This window comes from Eptatretus burgeri, chromosome 7 (assembly GCF_056783735.1).
Source record: "Eptatretus burgeri isolate ZD-2024b chromosome 7, Ebu_testis_v1, whole genome shotgun sequence".
NCBI classification, from domain to species: Eukaryota; Metazoa; Chordata; class Myxini; order Myxiniformes; family Myxinidae; genus Eptatretus; species Eptatretus burgeri.
In genome coordinates, this window is record NC_140967.1 from 101,934,310 (window position 1) to 101,955,334 (window position 21,025).

General features: G+C 46.6%; 1 protein-coding gene across 1 annotated transcript; it reads left to right on the forward strand.

The window, feature by feature from the left end:
* The first annotated feature begins 88 nt into the window (after nt 1-88).
* LOC147023934 (sorting nexin-21-like) lies at nt 89-19,557 on the forward strand. Its single transcript, XM_085889953.1, has 5 exons — nt 89-886; nt 8,178-8,308; nt 16,473-16,517; nt 16,781-17,143; nt 17,969-19,557. Exons 1-5 carry the CDS (start codon nt 691-693, stop codon nt 18,350-18,352), a joined length of 1,119 nt encoding a protein of 372 aa, XP_085746079.1. The 5' UTR covers nt 89-690; the 3' UTR covers nt 18,353-19,557.
* The last annotated feature ends 1,468 nt before the right edge of the window (nt 19,558-21,025 follow it).

The following is a 21,025-nucleotide window of genomic DNA, read 5'->3' on the forward strand; positions in this document are numbered from 1 at the left end:
AGAGAAAAAATATTTTACACTGAACGAGCAACGCCGCTAATACACCGCTCAAGTGGCTTTGTCCAACAAACCGGAACTCGCGATTATACGGCATGAACTTGCAATGCGAATACTTTGTAGGACAATAAAACGACTATCAATAATTGTACAAGATTACATAATTTGAGATCGGTCAGCCTGAGACGGGTCGCGTCAAACGGACTTTCACTAAAGAGGAAGAAACAATCGAGGATCCGAAACGTCAAAAAAAAAACAGGAATGTAGAGGTTGCTGTGTTTTTTTTTTTTTTTAAACCTCTCTCCTCTCTCTCTTTCTCTCTCCCTCTCTTCAAGTGTACAAAGGTGTTTGTGATTCTCATTTTTCTTTTGCGATCACCCGAAACCGGACAGCAGCAGCAGCGGCAACGGCAACGGCAACGGCAACGGCAACGGCAACGGCAACGGCAACGGCAACGGCAATGGCAACGGCCACAGCCGCAGCAACAGCCGCAACCTTTACCAAAGGCTGTGCTTGATTATCGGAATTTGGAAAGAGGTTTTTTTTTCCCCCTTAAATGGTTCGTGGTGGTTCGGTTCAGAATGGCCGGACGGACCCTTTGAAGCCGGCGGTAACCTCCGAGTAGATTTGGCTGTTTGGTGGATCTCCGATTTCCCGGGTCTCCGTTCAGTTCGGGTCTTCGCGAAGACCCTCATGGCCTCTCGCCTGCTGAACAGGCTTCGCTCCCGAAAGGCTCTGGAGGATCACGTCATCGACGAAAGCTTGGCCGACGTTGAACCAGGGTCCAGCGTCCTGGGTGGTGCCTTGCGGCTCCAAGGGGGGGACGAACCCGAAGATCGGCAAGATCTCGAGGACGACGAGATTGAAGAGAACTATGAAGGTTCTGGTGGTGAGTTTAATTATTAATGTGTATTGGAAATCTTCATTGATCGCTGGTATGTATGGTGCAGGTGATGGTGTAGATGCAGGTGAAGGTGCAGGTGATGGTGATGGTGTAAATGAAGGTGTAGGTGCAGGTGATGGTGAATGTGAAGGTGCAGGTGATGGTGTAGATGCAGGTGAAGGTGCAGGTGATGGTGTAGATGCAGGTGAAGGTGCAGGTGATGGTGTAGATGCAGGTGAAGGTGCAGGTGATGGTGTAGATGCAGGTGAAGGTACAGGTGATGGTATCGATGCAGGTGATGGTGATGGTGTAAATGAAGGTGTAGATGCAGGTGAAGGTGCAGGTGATGGTGTAGATGCAGGTGAAGGTGAAGGTGGCCAGTGGTTTCACCGAATCAATCCTGTGCTTGTAGCATCTACTGCTGGTTGAATCATTTTTTCAGCCTACAAGGGCGTGGCTATGCCCATAATGCAGTACCTTTACCTCCATTCCACCCCATAGAGGAAATCGATTCGAGATTCATCAAGGGGACCTAAACACAATGGCCTGCTATTTTGGTATGGCAGGATATTTAACAGCCACCATTGAAGAATGCTGGTAGGGGAGACAGCCGACTTAATGTTCCGTCCGTTAGGACGAATTAATTGTACATTGTGGTGGTTTATGGTCGTGTCGGGAATCGAACCCACACTTGACAGCTGAAACACTGGATTTTTATCGACCAAAGGTTGAAAAGAGTTCAGTATTAACTGCTGTGGTGCGGTTGAGGTTTCAAGCGTCTGTCCCTCGTCGGAGCAAAAACGGTGGTGGCTTCTTGGTGAGGATGGTGGACTGCTACTGTGAAGGTTGTGCATTCAAATCCAGCTGAAGGCAGCAGTATCAGGGATCTGGATTCTGATGTTGCGGACATCATGTTGGTTTTCAGGAGAAATTGTCACGGTAAAAACCAAGCCTGCTCATTAACGACCTTCAGGGAGGGGGCGATCTGCCTGCCCCACCTGGTCTGGTTTACATTTCATGTTGGTCCACTCACTGTGGTTGACTCTTGATCTCTTGCCTTGTTCATGTCATTCTTAATAACTATGAACCCACGAAGAAGAAAATAAATAAAAAGCAAGACCACTGGACCTGTAGCTTATCAGGGCCCTTGCCAAATTTGGTAGCACTCTGATTGCTGGGTCTGGAGAAGATGTTTGAAGGAATGTTCTGTCTGCCAGTTTGACCGACTTAGAGTCAGGTGACCGGAACGAGCTTCGCAATCCCCGTTACCAGTCAGGAGCGGGACGTTGCTGCCAAATTTCAGCCGGATCGGCCCAGCGGTTTGGCCAGAGAAGTTGAAATGGGAGACAGTGGGACGGACTGTGCACGATGACAATACCTTGTCTGGAATTGCAGTTCCAGATAAGCTAAAAAGTTGGGGTTGGGGAGGATGTCGTTGGTCGTCTTCAGCTCTGATGGACTAATGCTCAAAGTTAATCATGCCCCATTTTCCACAGCGGTTAACAAAACTATAATTGACCTTGACTCAATAAAATGCATTGCTTATCTGGTTGCTGAAGCACACTGACACGAACCTTCACAATGACGAGTAGACCGCTCCAAAGTGACTACGCTAACTCCGATCTGGACCATCGGGTCGTCTCTGTGTTTTGAGGTCGACCTGTCCCTTGCATGACTGGAATTTGTCCTGGTGCTGATACTTGTCGGCATGAAATCTTAGGATGCACTTTCGACTTGGCAACGGCTCTCATGACCGATCACATTCCTTATATTTGGTGTTCAGCACAATCGGTTAAGGATCTTGCAATCCAACAAGGTGTTCCACTATTCCTTGAGCTCCACACTTCGCATATATTACACTAAGTGTGTGTGTGTGTGTGTGTGTGTGTGTGTGTGTGTGTGTGTGTGTGTGTGTGTGTGTGTGTGTGTGTGTGTGTGTGTGTGTGTGTGTGTGTGTGTGTGTGTGTGTGTGTGTGTGTGTTATATTTTTTTTCCCCCTTTTCTTTATGAAGGTTGTGGACGAGTCGGTGACTTTCATGTTTTTAGCCAGTCTACTCTGGTATTGCTCCCTTTGCCCAATGTACCTCCCCAGCTCCTCCAGGAAATGCACATTGTTCCTGTAACCCACTCCTGGTTAAACTTTCAAAATCCAGGCTAACCACACATTACTTCTCCTTTGTTCCTCTTTCCTCCTGTTTCTGGAACCGCTTTTCTGAATATGTGGTAGATGTTGAAATGGGCTTCAAGCACGCAAGTTGTTCAATCCCACTCTTCTCTCCAGGGCTTCAAGAAAGCGATGCCCCGTCATGTCAACCTCCATCACCACCATGATCTTTTTCTTTTTCTACACCATTGATCCTGCTTGTTATGGTGGTGGGCTTGGGATACAAGGGTCCTGAGTTCAAATCCCACTCAGCTGTTGAATTAATACCAGGTGGGGTTGACTGTGCGTGTCATCCTTCCGAGGTTGGCAAAATGAGTGCCAGCTTGCTGGTATACCGTGTCGGAGTGGCGACCCATCCAGGATTGTGCCCAATAGCCAAGGAGACTGCTTAGGCAGCACCAACGCTCTGCACAGAGTGTGCCATGATATTTCAAAAATGTATTGGACCCGATATGTTCTCGTGGATCAGGCATTACGTGGTGGGGGTGTTGTTGATGATTCGGCGGAGATTGACAGCACCGCCGTCTCAGGGATTATAACGCCGGCTGGTTCAGCACAGGTCTCGGGTCACGCGCCTCAGATCACGATACCAAAGTACCCCTGGACCTTGCCAGTTCGGGATATACACCCCGGCTACAGACTGGGTTTGATCAGAGACCGAGCGAAGTCTGCCGCAGTCCGTAGCCAGTTTGGTTTTAAATACAAATCGAGCGATTGTTCTTCAGCGCGACACGAATAAATTCAAGGCGGCAAATTTCGTATGAATCAGCCAGATTTATTGGGGAAGCATCGGGGAACATGACACAAGCGAAGCATTCACGACAACGTTATAATTCATTGCCTGACTTGCTTTGGCAGTACTTGTTTTGGTATGGTCTTCCTAATAAGTGTTTTTTTTTTTTGTTTTTTTAGCAGACAGGATGGTGTGTTTCTTCATCAAATGTTATCTTCATGGGTGTGTGCTCATGACACAATGGTGGCCTCTCTGGCACTTGGAGAGGATGACAGCCTGGCCCTTGTTAACAAATTTTCCCATCAACACTACTCGTACCAGGTGTCACACATGAATGGTGCGGAGGAGAGTTCATCGAACCTAATCATTTACTTTTATCTCTAAACAATGAAACAACACCTGTGATGGCTAGAACGATCCTAATGACCAATTTTTCCCAACCTGGCACACTGTTCCATTCTTTTAAACCTGGGCAAGGCCCTTATTTGTCTTTTTCATTTGGTGGTGCCAGGCATAACTTGCTGGCTGGGGAGTGTGACTACTACTTGGCCTCTTTGCCTGCTTCCAATAGGGGGTGGTGGACACCCAGCGACCTCGGGGTTCACCTGAGCGTGCTTCTGGCGCTCCAAAATAAGGGGTGGCTCTCTAGCCCCCATACTGTGCTCTCCTAGCACTAAAACCTACTGTGCTCTCCTGGCATCTCTGGCAGCCTTCACCTGCCAGGAGGCCCCAAAGCCCTGGTGCCCTCTCTCCCGACTTACCAACTTCCAATCCCATGTCACACTCCCAGCCAGTACCACCATACCTTGGCCTGCACCGACCCATAGCAGTCCGCCTGCACGATGGAACAGCAGCCAGAATCTATGTCAAATCCTCTAAGTCCCCCTAACCTACACTAACTTGGTTAGGAGACTCCTACCGACAGGGTACGTTGTTCGCACTCACTCTCCTCATTCGCACAATCATGCCATCCCCCCAAACACTTTAGTCATTCATTCCACAGTGCCGCACACCAGTCCTTCGGATCCCACTTGGTCATTAAATTTAACTGATACATTTTTTGATCAAACCCCAATCAATTTGTCACTACGTCCGTCGTCCGCTGGCCTCCTCCATACTGCCCTAATTGTTTATTTCCAACAATTTCAACAAAACATCAAAATCTCTTCACCAGCCCCATGGAACCTCTGCATGGTTCCAACCAGGCATTTCAGTCCTTCCTCAAACAATCCACTCTTTGTCATCCACTTGTTTCAGGTGTGTTTAACACTCTGCCTGTGATGTCTCCACTATTTTTTTATTTTTTAATAATCACCCAAATCAACTTGTGAGACTCATCCATTCTGTCACTCTCGATATAATTTTCAATCAAAATTTTTACATCCCAATATGGCCTGCTTCTTTGGCTCATTGGAAGGGGAGTGAGGAAACGAATCCCTCATTACCCATTACATGACCCCGCCGCCTTTCCGCCACGGCTCAAAGGGGTCACGTCTCATTTGGGGTTGTGGTCCACCCCCTCCTCTTCTCCAGGGTTCACAGAAATCATGTAAACCCCAATCGGGGTAGTGGCCTCCCCCTCTTCTCTCTAACTCACTGAAGACAGATAAACCCCACTCAGCTAGCCGAACCCCTCGTGTCCTCAGAGAGGTTTGAAGACCAAGTGACACATGGCGGTGTCGCTGCTGGCCCCTTCCTGTTCTAAAATGGGTACGGGGAGTATGTGACACGCCAGTGCCGCTTGCTACTCATCTGCACTCTACCCCGAAGTTCCTGTGAGGCTGAGAGAGAAATTAAAATCCAATTTCTAAAGCCTGCTCCTGGATGCAGCATCTCTAACTCTGTAAGAACCCATGCGGAGCTGTCCGTTATGGTTTCCGTCCCCTGTGTCAAGTTCTGTCCTGGTGGCATTTCTATTTCCCCTTGCACCTCTAACCTATTTCCTACGTCACCACTCATTCCACGCTCAGGAATCCCACACAAAGCAGGCTGCACACATTCCAAGGCTATGTGTTCACATTCCACACATTCAACCTTGCCTGCGTACTGACTAACTGCCTCGCACTCCAGGGTTACATTCTCGACCGCCACGTGAGTACACACACGTTTCGGCCTCGACAGCACACACCGATGCTGTAGTCTGGACTGTGGGCTCACAGCATTCATTCACAGGCATTCCACACACATTCAGGGGTCACGCATACGTGCACCCCATCGGCAGAGTCTCTTCATTAACATATACAGTAATCCAATTCCTCAATTAAGCTCATCGTCCACACCATGTATGCATGTGCCCTCGAACCTGCTTCGTTCCAGAGTCACCTCGGTCCGGTCGCGTCTCTCCAGCAGGTTGCTCATCATCAGATCGCCACATGCCCAGCGATTTGAGCGCCCAGACCGAGCATGCAGCGTGGCAAGATGGCGGAGACGTACTCCTAGCGGCACAGCCCACGCACGCAGCCTCAGTGCGTCCAGCCCCCATAAGGTCGACGGCACAAAAGCGAAAGATCTATGGCGTGTTCCAGCTGTTTCTTCACAAGGTCCAGCTGTTTCTTCACAAGGTCCAGCTGTTTCTTCACAAGGTCCAGTATGCGAATCCAGGCCTGGCCTGTACACCAGACCAGGGCCAAATCTGGGTGTTGGGCTCCGCAGGCGGATCGACGGGATCAAAAAGACTTGGTCCAGCCACGCAGGAAGCAAGGACAGTCAGAGGCTGAGGCCCAGTGGCTGGACTCAGGATGAACCTGGGGACGACCTGCACGCTGGATCCATGGCCAAGGAGGAACAGCCCGACGAGTCACTCCTCATAAAGCAAATCGCAGACCGGAAAAAGCAGTTCCTCTTGCCTTTCGGGGCGGGCCTTTTCGGACCACTCCCGGGGACACATGATTGGACCATCGTTCGAGTTTGCAGCAGCTCTCCGCCAATGGGTTGCTGGCACGTCTTGTTGACTGACTCTGTCAGGGCGCTGGGTGGGGGCTGGTTAGAAGGGGGAAAGGAAAAAGAAGGTGCCTCTCGGTACACCACCACTGTATGAACAATGGACCGCCTGCTACACCTTCCGACACATTTACGTCCGATTACCAAACAACCTGGCTAAACATGCATTTAAGGGGGGATCTGGGCTAATCCTATATTTAATAACCCACTAAGGGCCCATTTCCGCAACAGTACGCGCTCTACCGAGTGCCCTTCTTGTTTCCAATTTGTTCCTCCTTTTGCTTGTTGCCGACCTGTGGCCACATTGCCTTTTACTCTCTTGTCTTGTCATCGCATTCTTCCAGGAACCCTGATCTTGTACGAAACAAGTCATTACCTCTGCCACCGAAGGTGGAAGGAGGTTATGTTTTCACCCCTGTCTGTCTATTTGTTTGTTTGTTTGTTACCTGCGAAAATCAAAGATTTTTCAAATGTATTGGTTGGTCACGTGTGTTATTCTGTCTCTGTTTGTCTGTTTGGCACCTCCAGGTCACAATTTTAAACCAATCTTCACCACATGGTAGAGTTGGCCATAAGCAAGAAGCCTATTGATTTTAGCTAAAAAATAGTCGAAAGGTCAACACAGGTCAAAGATCAACTCCCCAGGTCGAATTTCTAAAATCGTCAATTTTCATCCGATTGACTTGAAATTTGAAGAGGATTTGCATATTTGGTCATTGAATTCAGCCAGTCAATTACTTTTAAGGTCTATTTTGTCACAACTATCGTGCTCTTGTTGTTTGTCTGTGACCAGGATATTTCAAAAGGTTGTGGACGGATTCGGATGAAATTTGGTGGAGAGGTTGGGTGTGCGACAAGGAAGAATTGGTTCAATTTTAGTGAAATTTCGCTAAAAAAATTTTTAAGTGATTCTTCACCATTGAGTAATAGGGCTAAAACTCATATATAGCATGATATCTCAAAGTTATTGCTGAATTCGGATGAAACTTGGTGGACAAATTTGGTGTGCGACAAGAAGAAGCCAATTAGATTTTGGTTCAGGTCCGAATCCAGATCTGACCTATCAGTGGGATACAAAATGTAAACTTTTCAGCCTGGTGGAGGTATGCGCTCTACCGATTGCTGTTAGTTGTTCCATGTTACATTGGGCACATTTGAATTGATGGAATCCTCCCAGTTTGAAGTCCAAGCTCTAATGGTGTGTTTTTACTTTATTTAGGAGAGTAACTGGTGGTTTGGTTATCCAACTCATCCACGAAAAGCCATCCTGCCACTCACTGGAATGTCATTTAACTTAGTGTTTAGCATTTGATGTTATCAATAATCGGAAGGACAACTTGTCGCAAATTCTAACACTACCATATGTAACTCACTTGTGCTATTCTACTCTACCGGTGGGGATCATGGCTGCTTTGTAAGGATGGCTGTACATAACTCCTGCGTGATTGTGCCTCGCCCAGTGCTGGTAGAAAGCGGTGGGAATGTGCGGTCGGGTTCTTCACCACTGTCAAAACCACTTGAAGAGAACATGTCCACGCACGTTCAGTGGCAGGGCATAATGAGAAAAAGCTATGACCAGCTTGTTTTTCAGGTGAGCCTCATTATATATATATATATATATATATATATATATATATATATATATATATATATATATATATATATATATATATATATATATATATATATATATATCTACTGAACTAAATCCAACCAAATTTTGCATGTTGCCTAAGGGTACCCCCTGTATGGTTTCTGTCATCATCATGCATCACGCACAGTGTTTCTCTAGCTCTGAATGTTTGTGCTTGCATGCCTGACCTATGCAACATGGTCACACAGATTAAATTTTATTTCAACATGTCATAGTTTTCTCCGTTTTTCTATTGATTATCTATCGGCTTGGCACGTATAAACATATAACATAAACACATATATTACTATTAGCCCTACTTATGGCTGTACCTGTACGTATGCCTCATGGCTCATATGTAAGGTAGAAAGTTCCTGATTGATTACTACAGTGGTGGCAATCATGGTCGATGCTAAATAGAAATGCTCGGTAAAAAACATCAAGAGTACACAGAGAGACAACAAAAAACATTAGTTTCAAGATATTTATTCATCACCAATCATAAGCCTCGGGGGAATGACTTGCTGGTATGAAACTGGGAAGGTGGGGCTTCTCCCCTGCTTGGACGTACGACCTGTTATTATGGTTGTTGTTATAAGAACGTAATTGTTTCATTGCTGGCTTGTAAATGCAAAAACGTAGGAAAAGGTCACAGGGGGCAAATAGATACTGGGGAAAATTGGCCTTGATCCCGATATAATCAACACAGCACCATCCCCCCCCCCCCCCCCCACGTCGTAACAAGTAACACTAAAGCTCACAGTTTCCGGACTTAATTTACATCGAAATGTCCACAGACCAAGCAACTCTTTTCAATCCGAACTTGCTATGACATTGCTCCATCTACCCCCACAACTGTAAATATATATATATATATATATATATATATATATATATATATATATATATATATATATATATATATATATATTGTTGTGGTTGAGGAAATTCGCAAACCACCATTCAGGTCCCGTAGGTGAGATATCTCTGTAAGTACATGTGTAGTTAGCCCCAAACCCATTGTTTAGAGGGAAAAAATGTGATTCATTCAGGCTGCGACCCTTTAAGATAGCCGTTTTTCTGTTCTATCTTTATTTTGAACCAACCAGGTCTCAACCGCCATCACACAACAACCACCAACCGCAACGCCGCTTCACAACAACAACAACGCCAACAGCCACGACCTTTACCTTCACAGCACCATCCCGCAAACCTCGCATCACCGCCATTCCAAGCGTCACCATGGGCAGGGACCTCCACTTTAGACCCTCCACCACCTTCACCTCTCCTCCTTCTGCCGCCATTCCCGCACCGCTTGTGGGTACCAAGCGTCAGGCTGTCCTGGACTCGTACAGCGCGCGCGCTGAGCCGCGGGTGCAAAAAGCGGCCTTTCCGAGGAGAGGTCGGATCAGGAATGATACACGCCCACTTCCAATCCGTCCAATCATTAACTGCGGGGCGATTTGGCCCCGCCTCCAGGCGCGTCGGAGTAGAATCGATATATGCAAATTCGAGGATCAGGGGAGGTTCACGCCCACTTTTCCTCCGTCCAATGGGCAAGCGTGGCTCCGCCCCCGAGCTCATCCTGATCCGGAAATTTGCATATGGGTTCTCCTGCCGTACTATAAAGTGCCGAGTGCGGGGCGAATTCAGTCAGTTTTGGGCTCGGGCGAGTTGGAAAAGTGTGGCAGCGGGAGAGTCAGTTTTTGGGCTCGGGCGAGTTGGAGAGGTGTGGCGGCGGCGGAGTGTGGCAGCAGCAGTCAAGACGGGTCTGGAGGAGAGTCAGTCTGTCGGGGAGCTGCAGAGAGGGGAAGCCGGGAGCGCGGTCGAGGTCGCAGTGGAGTCGCTCGTCGCGGGACCCAAGCAAGCCAGCTATCCTCTTTCACCAGAGCATCAACAATTCCCCCCTTCCCCCCCCCCACGCTGAGATAGTGCGGAAAGGGGGCCCCGTTCCCACCCCATTCCAAGCAGTGCCAACGAAACCCGTGGAGGAGCGCGGAGTCGGGGCACCGCCGCGGCATTTGCGGCTCATCACAAGATGGGTAGGCTCCACCCGGTCTCGCGCCCACATGCCCGTCTGCCCCCTTGTCGTTGAGGGTGGCCCTTTTCTTTTGCTTTTGAGTATATGTGTTGTCGGCGCCGTCTGAAAAGTAAAACTGTGTAAGTGTTGCCGTGTGCTCGCGTAGTCAGTAGTAGATCTGCATTGTTGTGTTTCTTTTGGTGCATAATTGTTGTAATTGTATATGTGTGCTTTCCGTGTGCCGCGGAATAAATGTGCCTCATGTTGAACTGTTTTTCCCGTTTCGCTTCGTCTTTTCTTTAATTGAATCTCCATCTTACTTCACGTAAAGGGTTGGTAGTGGGCTTAATACGCCCGATAATTAATCGGAACCGTCGAGGTCGACGATATAACACCGCTCGGTTATCCCGATAGTACGGAACGGGTCGCTTCAGTGGCCCGTGTCCGGAGTCGACCTGCGGCGAGGTGCGATCGCCCGGTCTACCCTCCGTGTGGGTACTTAGGTAGGTCGAATTTGGCGAACAACCCTATCCCACGCGGGGGGCCGATTGGCACGATCGTGGTGAGGCCGAAAGGCCCACCCGTGACTAGTTCCCGGCGTTAGTCCGAAAGGGTCACGACGGAATTGTCCGTCCGGTGGGCGACGTGCCGCGATTCGAGTTACGTGGCCGCTCGCACGCCGGCGGGCGCGAATTCGCAACAATATATATACACACACACACACACATATATATATATATATATATATATATATATATATATATATATATATATATATATATATATATATATATATATATATATATATATATATATATATATATAATCGCCCATCTTGCCATTGTCTTTCTTTAAGGGTGGGGGGAGTACAATTGGAATTATCCGAGCTTTGTGACCATGATGTATTATATGCTAGCAAATACCACCCATCGCTTCACTGACGGGAATACAGAAGTCAGGGTGGGGGGGGGGGAGAAAAAGAGGGAGGAAGAGAGGTGGGTGTGTGTGTGTGTGTGTGAAAGAAGTGGAGAGGAAAATGGAAACGAGAGAGGAGGGGTGAGGGAAGGGAAGACAGTGTGAGGTGAGAGGAAGGGAAGGGAGACATGCAGTTGAGCGTTAATTATGATTTGTACTGTTTCATCAAAATGATTCTGCATAGAATAACAGCGAAGATAGAAACAAAATAATCTCTGAAATCCATTTTCTACCAGTCCTACTATAAATACCGCCCGGACGCATCCGGACACAAGCACTGCTCGGGCACATCCGGAGACAAACTCCCATCCGGAGCCAAGTTGTGCGGACACATATGGGGGCAAACACCACCCAGACGCATCCGAGACAAACTCCCATCTGGAGCCAAGTTGTCCAGACACATATGGGGGCAAACACCACCCAGACGCATCCGGAGACAAACTCCCATTCGAGCATAAACACCACAAAGACATGTCCCGAGATGATCTCCCATCCGGGCACGTCCCGAGACGATCTCCCATCCGGGCACGTCCCGAGACGATCTCCCATCCGGACACGTCCCGAGACGATCTCCCATCCGGACACGTCCCGAGACGATCTCCCATCCGGACACGTCCCGAGACGATCTCCCATCCGGACACGTCCCGAGACGATCTCCCATCCGGACACGTCCCGAGACGATCTCCCATCCGGACACGTCCCGAGACGATCTCCCATCCGGACACGTCCCGAGACGATCTCCCATCCGGACACGTCCCGAGACGATCTCCCATCCGGACACGTCCCGAGACGATCTCCCATCCGGACACGTCCCGAGACGATCTCCCATCCGGACACGTCCCGAGACGATCTCCCATCCGGACACGTCCCGAGACGATCTCCCATCCGGACACGTCCCGAGACGATCTCCCATCCGGACACGTCCCGAGACGATCTCCCATCCGGACACGTCCCGAGACGATCTCCCATCCGGACACGTCCCGAGACGATCTCCCATCCGGACACGTCCCGAGACGATCTCCCATCCGGACACGTCCCGAGACGATCTCCCATCCGGACACGTCCCGAGACAAACCCCGCCCGGACATACCCACCATCCGAATATGTAGAGAGAGACAGAGAGACAGACAGGTGTGGGGGAGGGGATAGAGCAAGGATGGGACAAAAAGAGAGAGAGGGGTGGGGGAGGGTAGTTAACAGACAGAATATATTATGCTTTATGAGTAACACACACACACACACACACACACACACACACACACACACACACACACACACTGGCAATTTTTCGGAAAATGGCAGGTTGGAGTCATTGTGATTACCGACGACAGTACGTACTGTATACAACCCAAAAAACTTGAGTAGCTTTCACCGAAAAACAATATTGCATTTATATAGTATAGACTGGAGACGTTTCAGGAATATGTACACAAACATTAATCTTTATAAACAGCTGCGTGTGACGGGTGGGTAAAAACAATTGGCTTGGAAATTTTGGAAACTTGTTAATACGGCAAATGGCTCAGAAATCGGATGTTATTTCACAACAGGTCGCTCAGGATGACGTGGCCCGGCTAAAATATCCGCAGTGAGTGAAGGATTTGCTCAGAATGACGCAGTGCGCTACCACTGTCGACTGTTAGGCCTGCAGCAAGTGGCTAAAGTACTCCAATGAAATGGTTGATGAGGAACGGCTGGTCAGGCTGTGGCTGCATACCATATGGAATCCCTTTAACTTTAAAGCCGGTCTTCACCGCGCCCACAGCAGTTAATGAAATAAAATGAATTCGTTCAAATAATGACATTATCCACAAAAGAGTTGCTGTTTTAAAATGTAGAACAACCCTGGAGGCATTGCAAAGTTTAATCGTCCGTGAAATAAACATTGCAGATAATCCGCCACGTTGCCTGCTCGTCTGTGACGTGTCACGTGGTACATCGGCTTGCGGTCCACGCAAACATCATAACTTTATTTTAAAACATCCATTTTTCACCATATTTGCTTTGATCCCTCGCAGAGCACTTTGCGAAGCCTCCGAAAATGTAGACACAGATTTATCAGATGTTATGGATAAACAGTCCATCTGGGGGACAGGGCATGATGTCAAGTAGTGAATGCATCAAGTCATATAACTCGATGAAGCTGGTTAATTTTGGCACATTCCGACATTTTTTTGTTTACTTAATATAAATCTCCAAACAGGAGAAAAAGATAAGTTTAACGCTTTGGAAATTACACATTTTCTTGTGTATGTATGGAGGAAATAAGTATGTTGTTTGCTTAAAGTAAATACGTATATCGGCTTAGTTATAAAACTCGTTATTTCTTTAAATTATCAGATTTCACAACAGTTTTCGACACTTGTTTAGTCCGGACGACATCCGATCCTCAAAACCAAAAAAATATTTCGATGATATACTTTAATTAGTCTGTGAGAGTAGATCGTGGAAAATTGTATCATAGAATGGATTAAATGGCTCTGAAGCTCCTAATTTGAAAATTATAGCACTTACAAATGCGATGTGCACAACGATTCGTTGCTATCATGAATAGGCATTCGATGATATGAGTGAGGAAAGTGGGGGGAAAAAAACAAACTTTATCGTTAAGAAATCGTTACGGCCTGTTCCAAGTCAAGGCATGATTGAGCAGGCCAAAAAACATGGTGGCTTCAGACCCCAGCGAGGTTACCTCGGATATGCCTTACGACCCCATAGAGAGCGGTGACCGAGGATGCGCCTGATAAAGGATATAATTAAATAAGGCCGTTAATTATTTTCAAAAGGGGTGTTTTAAGAAACCCAAACACAATTTTCAGTCACGCACTTCCTTAGAGTTTTCTTGGTATTGTGTTTGTGGGGTAGATGGAGGAATTTCATAGCAAAGGTAGGACTGTATCGGGTAGCGTGGTCCGTAGACTGGTAGGAGACATTTCGATGTAACTTAGGTAGGGAAAATCACATCTTAAGTTGTTCTGTGTCACCGCACTGGGGGCGGTGCTGTGTAGGGATTAAGGCTAATTTCTCCCAGTATGTGACTGCCCTCAGTGACCTTTTCCTATGTTTTTGCATTTGCAAGACCGGCGATTTATAAAATAATCACTTCCTTAAAACAACAACTGAGCTGAACGTTCCAAGCAGGCAAAAACCCCGCCTCCAGGAATAACAACTAGCAAGCCATGCCCCCTGGGGTGGATGATTGATGGGCATGGCATCATAAGGATCAGAGACTAGAAGAGAGTTGTGTGAGATACACGATTGGAGGCAAAAGGATCTAGCTCACTGGCTTCCCCTTGACTTGGTGAAGAAGGCTGCACGATTCTCGTGTTCGTGCTGAGGTGAATTTGCCCGCATGCTGGAGCAGAACGCTCGCCATTGACTGTTCAGCTGAGCCGTGAAGCATGTACGATTCTGAGGAGGGAAGAAGAGCGTGCCTTGTGGCCTTGTCATGGGGCCTCAAAAAATTGTCTCGTATGGTTGAGTAAGAAGAAGGGCGATCATGGTGAATGGACCTGGTGCAAGAGAGGAATGGTCGTCATATTCACTTGTGAAAAGAAGCTGCATGGCGGTTTCTGAGCCCTGACGTTGAATACCACCACACGGATACCTCACGTACGTTTCCCACCCAAAGAGCGGCGTGGCACCATTTTCAGATGCGGTTTCCCGCGCAGTGACTACGTGGTTTTGACGATGCCAGGTCCATAAAAGATCATCTCGGAACGAAGATAAGTGCCAGAATGAAGAGAGGGACTTTTCTTTGGGTGGTGCACTTTGGTCTTTGGGTTTTGTTGTATCTTTTCCCCTTGTCTTTTTGTAACTGCGTGTAGAGGCGCCTCGACTTTAGGCTGTAAATTACTTCACACATTTTATGACCTCATGCTTTGATTTATTTTCATCATTACCTCCGCCACCGAAGGTGAAGGAGGTTATGTTTTCACCCCTTTCTGTTGGGTTGCTGAAATAGGTGACCCTTATTGTCAGTAATTCTGTCTGTTTGTTTGGATGTTTGCTCGTTTGTCATCAGCATAATTGGTAGTAAACGTGGGCGGATTTTGACCAAACTCGGGTGGTAGGTACATCTTATGACCTAGTGCTTTGGAAATTGTGATGGTAGCTAGGGACGCTTTGGTTCCCTAGCAACAACCGAAAAACCTTCAAAATCGGTACCGTTCAAGCGAAATCAATTCCGAAAGCCATTATCCCACGTCGGCTGATGAAATTTGGCACGAATGATCTACAGGTGATGCTCTATCAAATATATTCCGGTTTTTGTGATATATGGAATACTTTACCTCCTGCTCGGCGACCTATCGCCGCCTACCGGCTTGTCTGTTTGTTTGTGAACAGGATGTCTCAAAAAGTTGTAGACTGATTTGGACGAAACTTGGTGGACACTTTGGTTGTGTGACCACAACAAATTGATTCAAATTTGGTGAAGATCCGAATCTGGATCCGACTCCTATAATATTTTAAGTGATTCTTCACCTTTGAGAGATTGGCCTTAAAAACGATATATCGCACGATATCTCAAAAATGTATTTGGCCCGATATGTTGTCGTGGATCAGGCATTACGTAGCGGAGGTAAGCACTCGACTGAGTGCTCTTCTCGTTACGCTTTGATTTATTCCTATTATGAATACTTGATTTATGTCCACCAAACCCGTTTTTATTAAAGATTGCTTGTGTCTGTCTGTTCGTTGTGGGTTCGAGTATAAGCCCTTGTCCTCCGTCCTGGTGCATGCCCTTGCTGCCCTCCCATACTGCATGCGCTATAATCTCCAAGGGATCACGTGTTCGCCTCCACGACACACTATTCGGCTGTCTGTCCAGGTTGGTCTTAACCGGCGTGGACACGATGGTATGCATACAAAGTTTCAGTCTGCTAGGTTTCATGGTTTTGGAGTTGGAGGACACACACACACACACCACATTTTAACTTTTTTTTTCTCTCTCCTTTCTCCCGATACCTCCATCTCAATGTCCACCTTTACCTGAAGCATTACCATCATAGCATTCAGAAGTGCGTGCACATTTCCCATGTATAATTTAGGATCTGACATAATTCCTGACTTCTGTCTCCATGAGCAAAGTCATACATTTGACCCAAAACGGTTCTCTTTCTGTAGGTTCTGAGTGCAAACATTTCAGAAGATTCTCATTCCAAGTACGTGGTAAGTACCACTCTTTATTCCTCAACGCACCACTGATTCATGAGTGTTCTCGTAGTTTGTACTGTCAGGAGAGCTTTGTCAAAGCAATAATTCGCATGAACTTGGACAAAAAAGCTTCCACAACCAGGATGTCAAGCAGATCACCTGCGTGACATTGCCATGAATATAGATGGTCTTCAAAAGAAGAACCAGTTCTTTTTTGTGACACTTCCTACCCTGCTGCCTCTCTTCCATCCCTCGCTTCCCCCGCAATCACTCCCTAGTTGTACACATTTGCGGTGCTCAGCGTTGGGTGTGACGAGATGAATCGCACGATTGTCGCTCGGCGTTACTCGGATTTCTTCCGCCTTGACCAGTTGCTGCGATCCAAATTCCAATCGGAACTTTCTTCCGTCATCTTTCCCAAAAAGCAATTCGCCGGGAACTTCACGGGTCGCACCATCGCCCGGCGCAGCCGTGCCTTTGAACAGTACCTGGCACACCTCGCCTCGCTGTCATCCATCCGTAATGACCGCTCTTTTTGGAACTTCTTTACCATGCCAGAGCTATATACTGGCCATGCAGCCATCCGCGGAGGGCTGTACGATGAAGCGTATGCCACACTAAGCAACATCACACGTCTGCAGGTCAGGGGGTCTCCGCTTGATGATTACTCTGCATGATGATTGTCATACGTTCATCAAACTTGTATTAATTATTCAAGGATTTTGGTCATTTTGATATTGCTCCAAAGTTGTGGTACTTCCCTGTCGTAATTGGGGAGAGTTTAACCACTTATTTATTTTGCTGTATATTTCTAAGTGAAACGTTAATATATCTTAAGTATGGTGTATGAATACTTATCTACATGAGTATGCAAAAGCATATGCAACAGGTAGCGCCAACCACAATGCCTTTTTACAAACACATGTGGAACCATCCTTCCCCCTCACCCCTCCAACCCAAGTCCTCCATTCTGCTGTTCCAAAGTGCAGTATAAAACTCCCCCCTCCCCAATCCTTTTATTTATTTATTTATTTATTTTCCTTCTCTGAGGTGTCCTGGAGTGGTATATACAAACTGGGGCACTCGGTGCTCCTTGCTGCCAGTTGATGACTCTGTGGTCAAAAACTTGAGCCTATGTCCCCTGGAATATTTTCTTGGTTGTTCCTTTGCATCCCTCATCCAATATTCATTCCAATTGCACCGAGTTTTTCTCCAAAGCAAAATTTTCTTTTAACCTGATAGAGCAAGGTGTTTCCCTCACAACTTCCTTCTGCTCAGTCTCTTCACTTATCCGTCTATAACTTTAGAACTACTCCTCGCTTCAAATTAAGACATTTCAATTCCAACCCAGACTCAGGTTTGATGTTCTTGTGCATTCTTTTGTGAACTAATGACATTTTCTTCTCGTTTGATTTTCTCTCTTCTCCATTCATTTACCCCCCACCCCCCCCCCCCACATGAAGTAGGAGAGTATCGTACCTCCCCCAGCTCTATACACAGAGCTCTCAAGGACGCTCTCAGCTCTCGTGGTCTGTTGTCAAGATCTAAACAAACTAGCTGAGGCACAAGAACACTGTCAGCGTGCACTGGATCTGCTGGACCGGGAACAGCAAAAGGTCAAGCAGAGAAGCCGGGTGCCCTCCACGGCCGAAGATCCCACACACCCTGTGGCGCAGGACACATTGGAGTTGCTGCTCGCGCTATTATCGTCCAATATTAGACTTTCATGGATGATAGGAAAGGACAAGCGTCAAAGTGAGGCTTGCTTGGAGGAACTGACAGCCGGGGGCGTTTATAACACGCAAATTCCGACACTCAAAGAACTCATTGTAAAGAGGTATATCGATTAGATCGGAAGGCTGTAACTCGTGCTTTGATTTGTGACTCATTCCATCGGTGCTGGGAAGGTGGCTACATTTGATGTTTTAATCAAGCTCACCTGTTATTATCTCGCTGAACTGAACCTTACGATCCGGTGATGTCGCATGACTCCTCGGATACGTTCGACCTCGACTTGTTTTTATCTCTGGAGGATTTGCAAACCCTCGAACGTTGGAATCGGCCATCTCACTGAACACTGGACTGCCACCTTTTTTTTGTTTTTTTTTGCCACCGAGGGGCTTGTGAAAATGAACAATGCTGTCGATAACATGTATGCCTTAGGCCAGTAACCTGCGGCGGGCTTTGGATTGCACTTTACAAAGTCCTCCTGAGGACCGATGCCAAAAGGCGGTGTTATCCGGGCAAATCCTATTTTATAACCCTGCTGTTATCAAATGGTTATTAATTCAAGTGAAGCATCGGTTTGGATGAATGTAGCATTAATAACATGGATGATCGCTTAGTGCTTCAAATTAATTTATTCTGGTGCTTGTGGTCATGGTATATAGTTGCTGGTAGCAGGCTCATCAGACGCCACGTACCACAATGAGGTTCATCCAAGGCTTTGGCCGGAGGAGACTGTTCTTGCCCTTTGGCCCATAACCAGACTTGGTGTAATAATATAACCGCATTTACCTGCCGGTAATACATAATTATCCGTTGTATTATCACCACAACACTGTTGTGGGTTTTTTTTCAACTATGCAACAACACGTGTATATGTAATATATATATATATATATATATATATATATATATATATATATATATATATATATATATATATATATATATATATTTACACACACACACCTTATATAAAACATAAAATGGTGTGTCTGGGATGTTGTTGTTCTGCAACTCGACAAATTTAGCATCAGATGTGGTTGAGTAATCGATTATTACTTTTATTTGGAATTGATTGCATTTCATATTGAACTTACCAATGGAAACTCCAAACGAAAACTTCCATGCCGTGCGTCATTGTTTCAATCCCTCGCTTTCTGTTTTCATTCATCTCTCACTCGATTGTTGTATTTGTCTTTTCTTTTCAAACAGATAAATCAAGACCGTCTTGTGTTTGTTTCTGTAGTTATCAGTCTCCCATTGTGTGGCATTGTCTTTTCCTACAACTTCATTCCTTTGTACAAGCAACAATAAAGTGACGTGTTTACATCTTGTGCAGAATGTATTTGATTGTTAATCATTGTTTACTTCTTATAAAGTCACAGTTGTGGTAGAAGTTGTGCAGTTCACATACCATGTACGCGGGATACATATTGTTATGTTTTGAAGAGGGAAGGATCGGTTATTATAATTAAGATTATAGACCCCTGTTTGTATTCATGTAGTTATATGATTCCCCTGTATTAATGACATGGATAGGGATAAGTCTTGTTTATTTGGGCGCAGCTGGGAGACGGTATTATAACCTTTCGTAGCTAGGAAGGGTTAAGTATGCCTCCACATATCTGCCCCCTCACCCCTCCAACCCAAGTCTTCCATTCTGGTGTTCCACTGGGTGAGCCGTCTGTCGAACTTGCTAAGCGACACACTTTCGCCATTTCACTGTCCATGCCACGACGTGTCTTTCCAACCCCCTTCCCTAACACCCCGGGGACGAGGAAGAAGCTTCAATCTTCCAACACTCACCTCTGATTTCATGGCGAGTAAGGCGACATGCTGTTGAACTGCTCGGCGGATATTGTGCTCATTGGTTCAGGATTGGTGTTGTCTAATTGGGCCAAGATGCTGTCAATGTGCATAATTAATTGTGGTTGGCCAGAGGAGCACTGACATGGACGCCTTGAGGGTGGAGGGGATCGATGGAGGTTTAAGCTACTGAACCGGGCTTCCGGCCGGTGCTGCCCTGATGAGCTGCTGCCGTTTGACTTGGAACTTTAACTGCTTGCGATTTCGCTCCCACTTGGTTTTTATGTTTAATGTGTGTGTTGCCTTCGTGGGTTTTAGTTTTACCATTTATGTGTTGTGTTTGGTTATTTCTCATTGCGTCTTCATATCAGGTTTTAAGTTTCTTGTGCCTCATAAATGTTTATTTATCTGCTACAGCCTGTGTGCATGTCCACCTGCCATACTCAAAATCTGGGTTTCCCAGGAAGTATCCCTGGAGGGGAATTAGGAGTGGGGTTAGACTCACTCATTCAATCGCGAAGTATCCAATGCCACCACTTAAGCCGGCCACCTTCGAGGCAAATGACCTCGGCGCTTGCAATTCCCGCACAGCGCTGGTTGTGGTTTTGGGTGGCGGTCATCCAGGTGATAATATATTAAAAGTTATTCCTCAGGATGTAGCTATACTTGTAAAAGGTTCACCAAACAGGGTACCCTCTTTACATGCCTGTTGGTGTTTTGAAATGTTTAATTTTTTTTTTTGCAGATTTTGTGCCTTGTCTGAACTACGAGGCTTTCGTCCATTTGATGTTTAATCTGCACTCCTCCAAAGACTATTTCTACACACGCTTCCACAATTATGACTTTGAATGATGTTTTAAACTTTCATGTCAACGGCTCAAGTGATCATGACCCCTGCCTTCCTGCACAGAACAAATTTGATCGAGTTTGGCCAAAATCTGTTGGAGTGAGCCAACAAAGGAACATTTTGTGTGTTTACAGAAGATGAT

What these genes read in the sequence shown, in the direction of transcription:
- LOC147023934 (XM_085889953.1), top strand. Translation starts at nt 691, where the DNA reads ATGGCCTCTCGCCTGCTGAACAGGCTTCGCTCCCGAAAGGCTCTGGAG. An exon ending in ATTCTCATTCCAAGTACGTG is followed by an intron (nt 16,518 to 16,780) that starts GTAAGTACCACT and finishes ATCACTCCCTAG; the next exon opens with TTGTACACATTTGCGGTGCT. An exon ending in GCAACATCACACGTCTGCAG is followed by an intron (nt 17,144 to 17,968) that starts GTCAGGGGGTCT and finishes CACATGAAGTAG; the next exon opens with GAGAGTATCGTACCTCCCCC.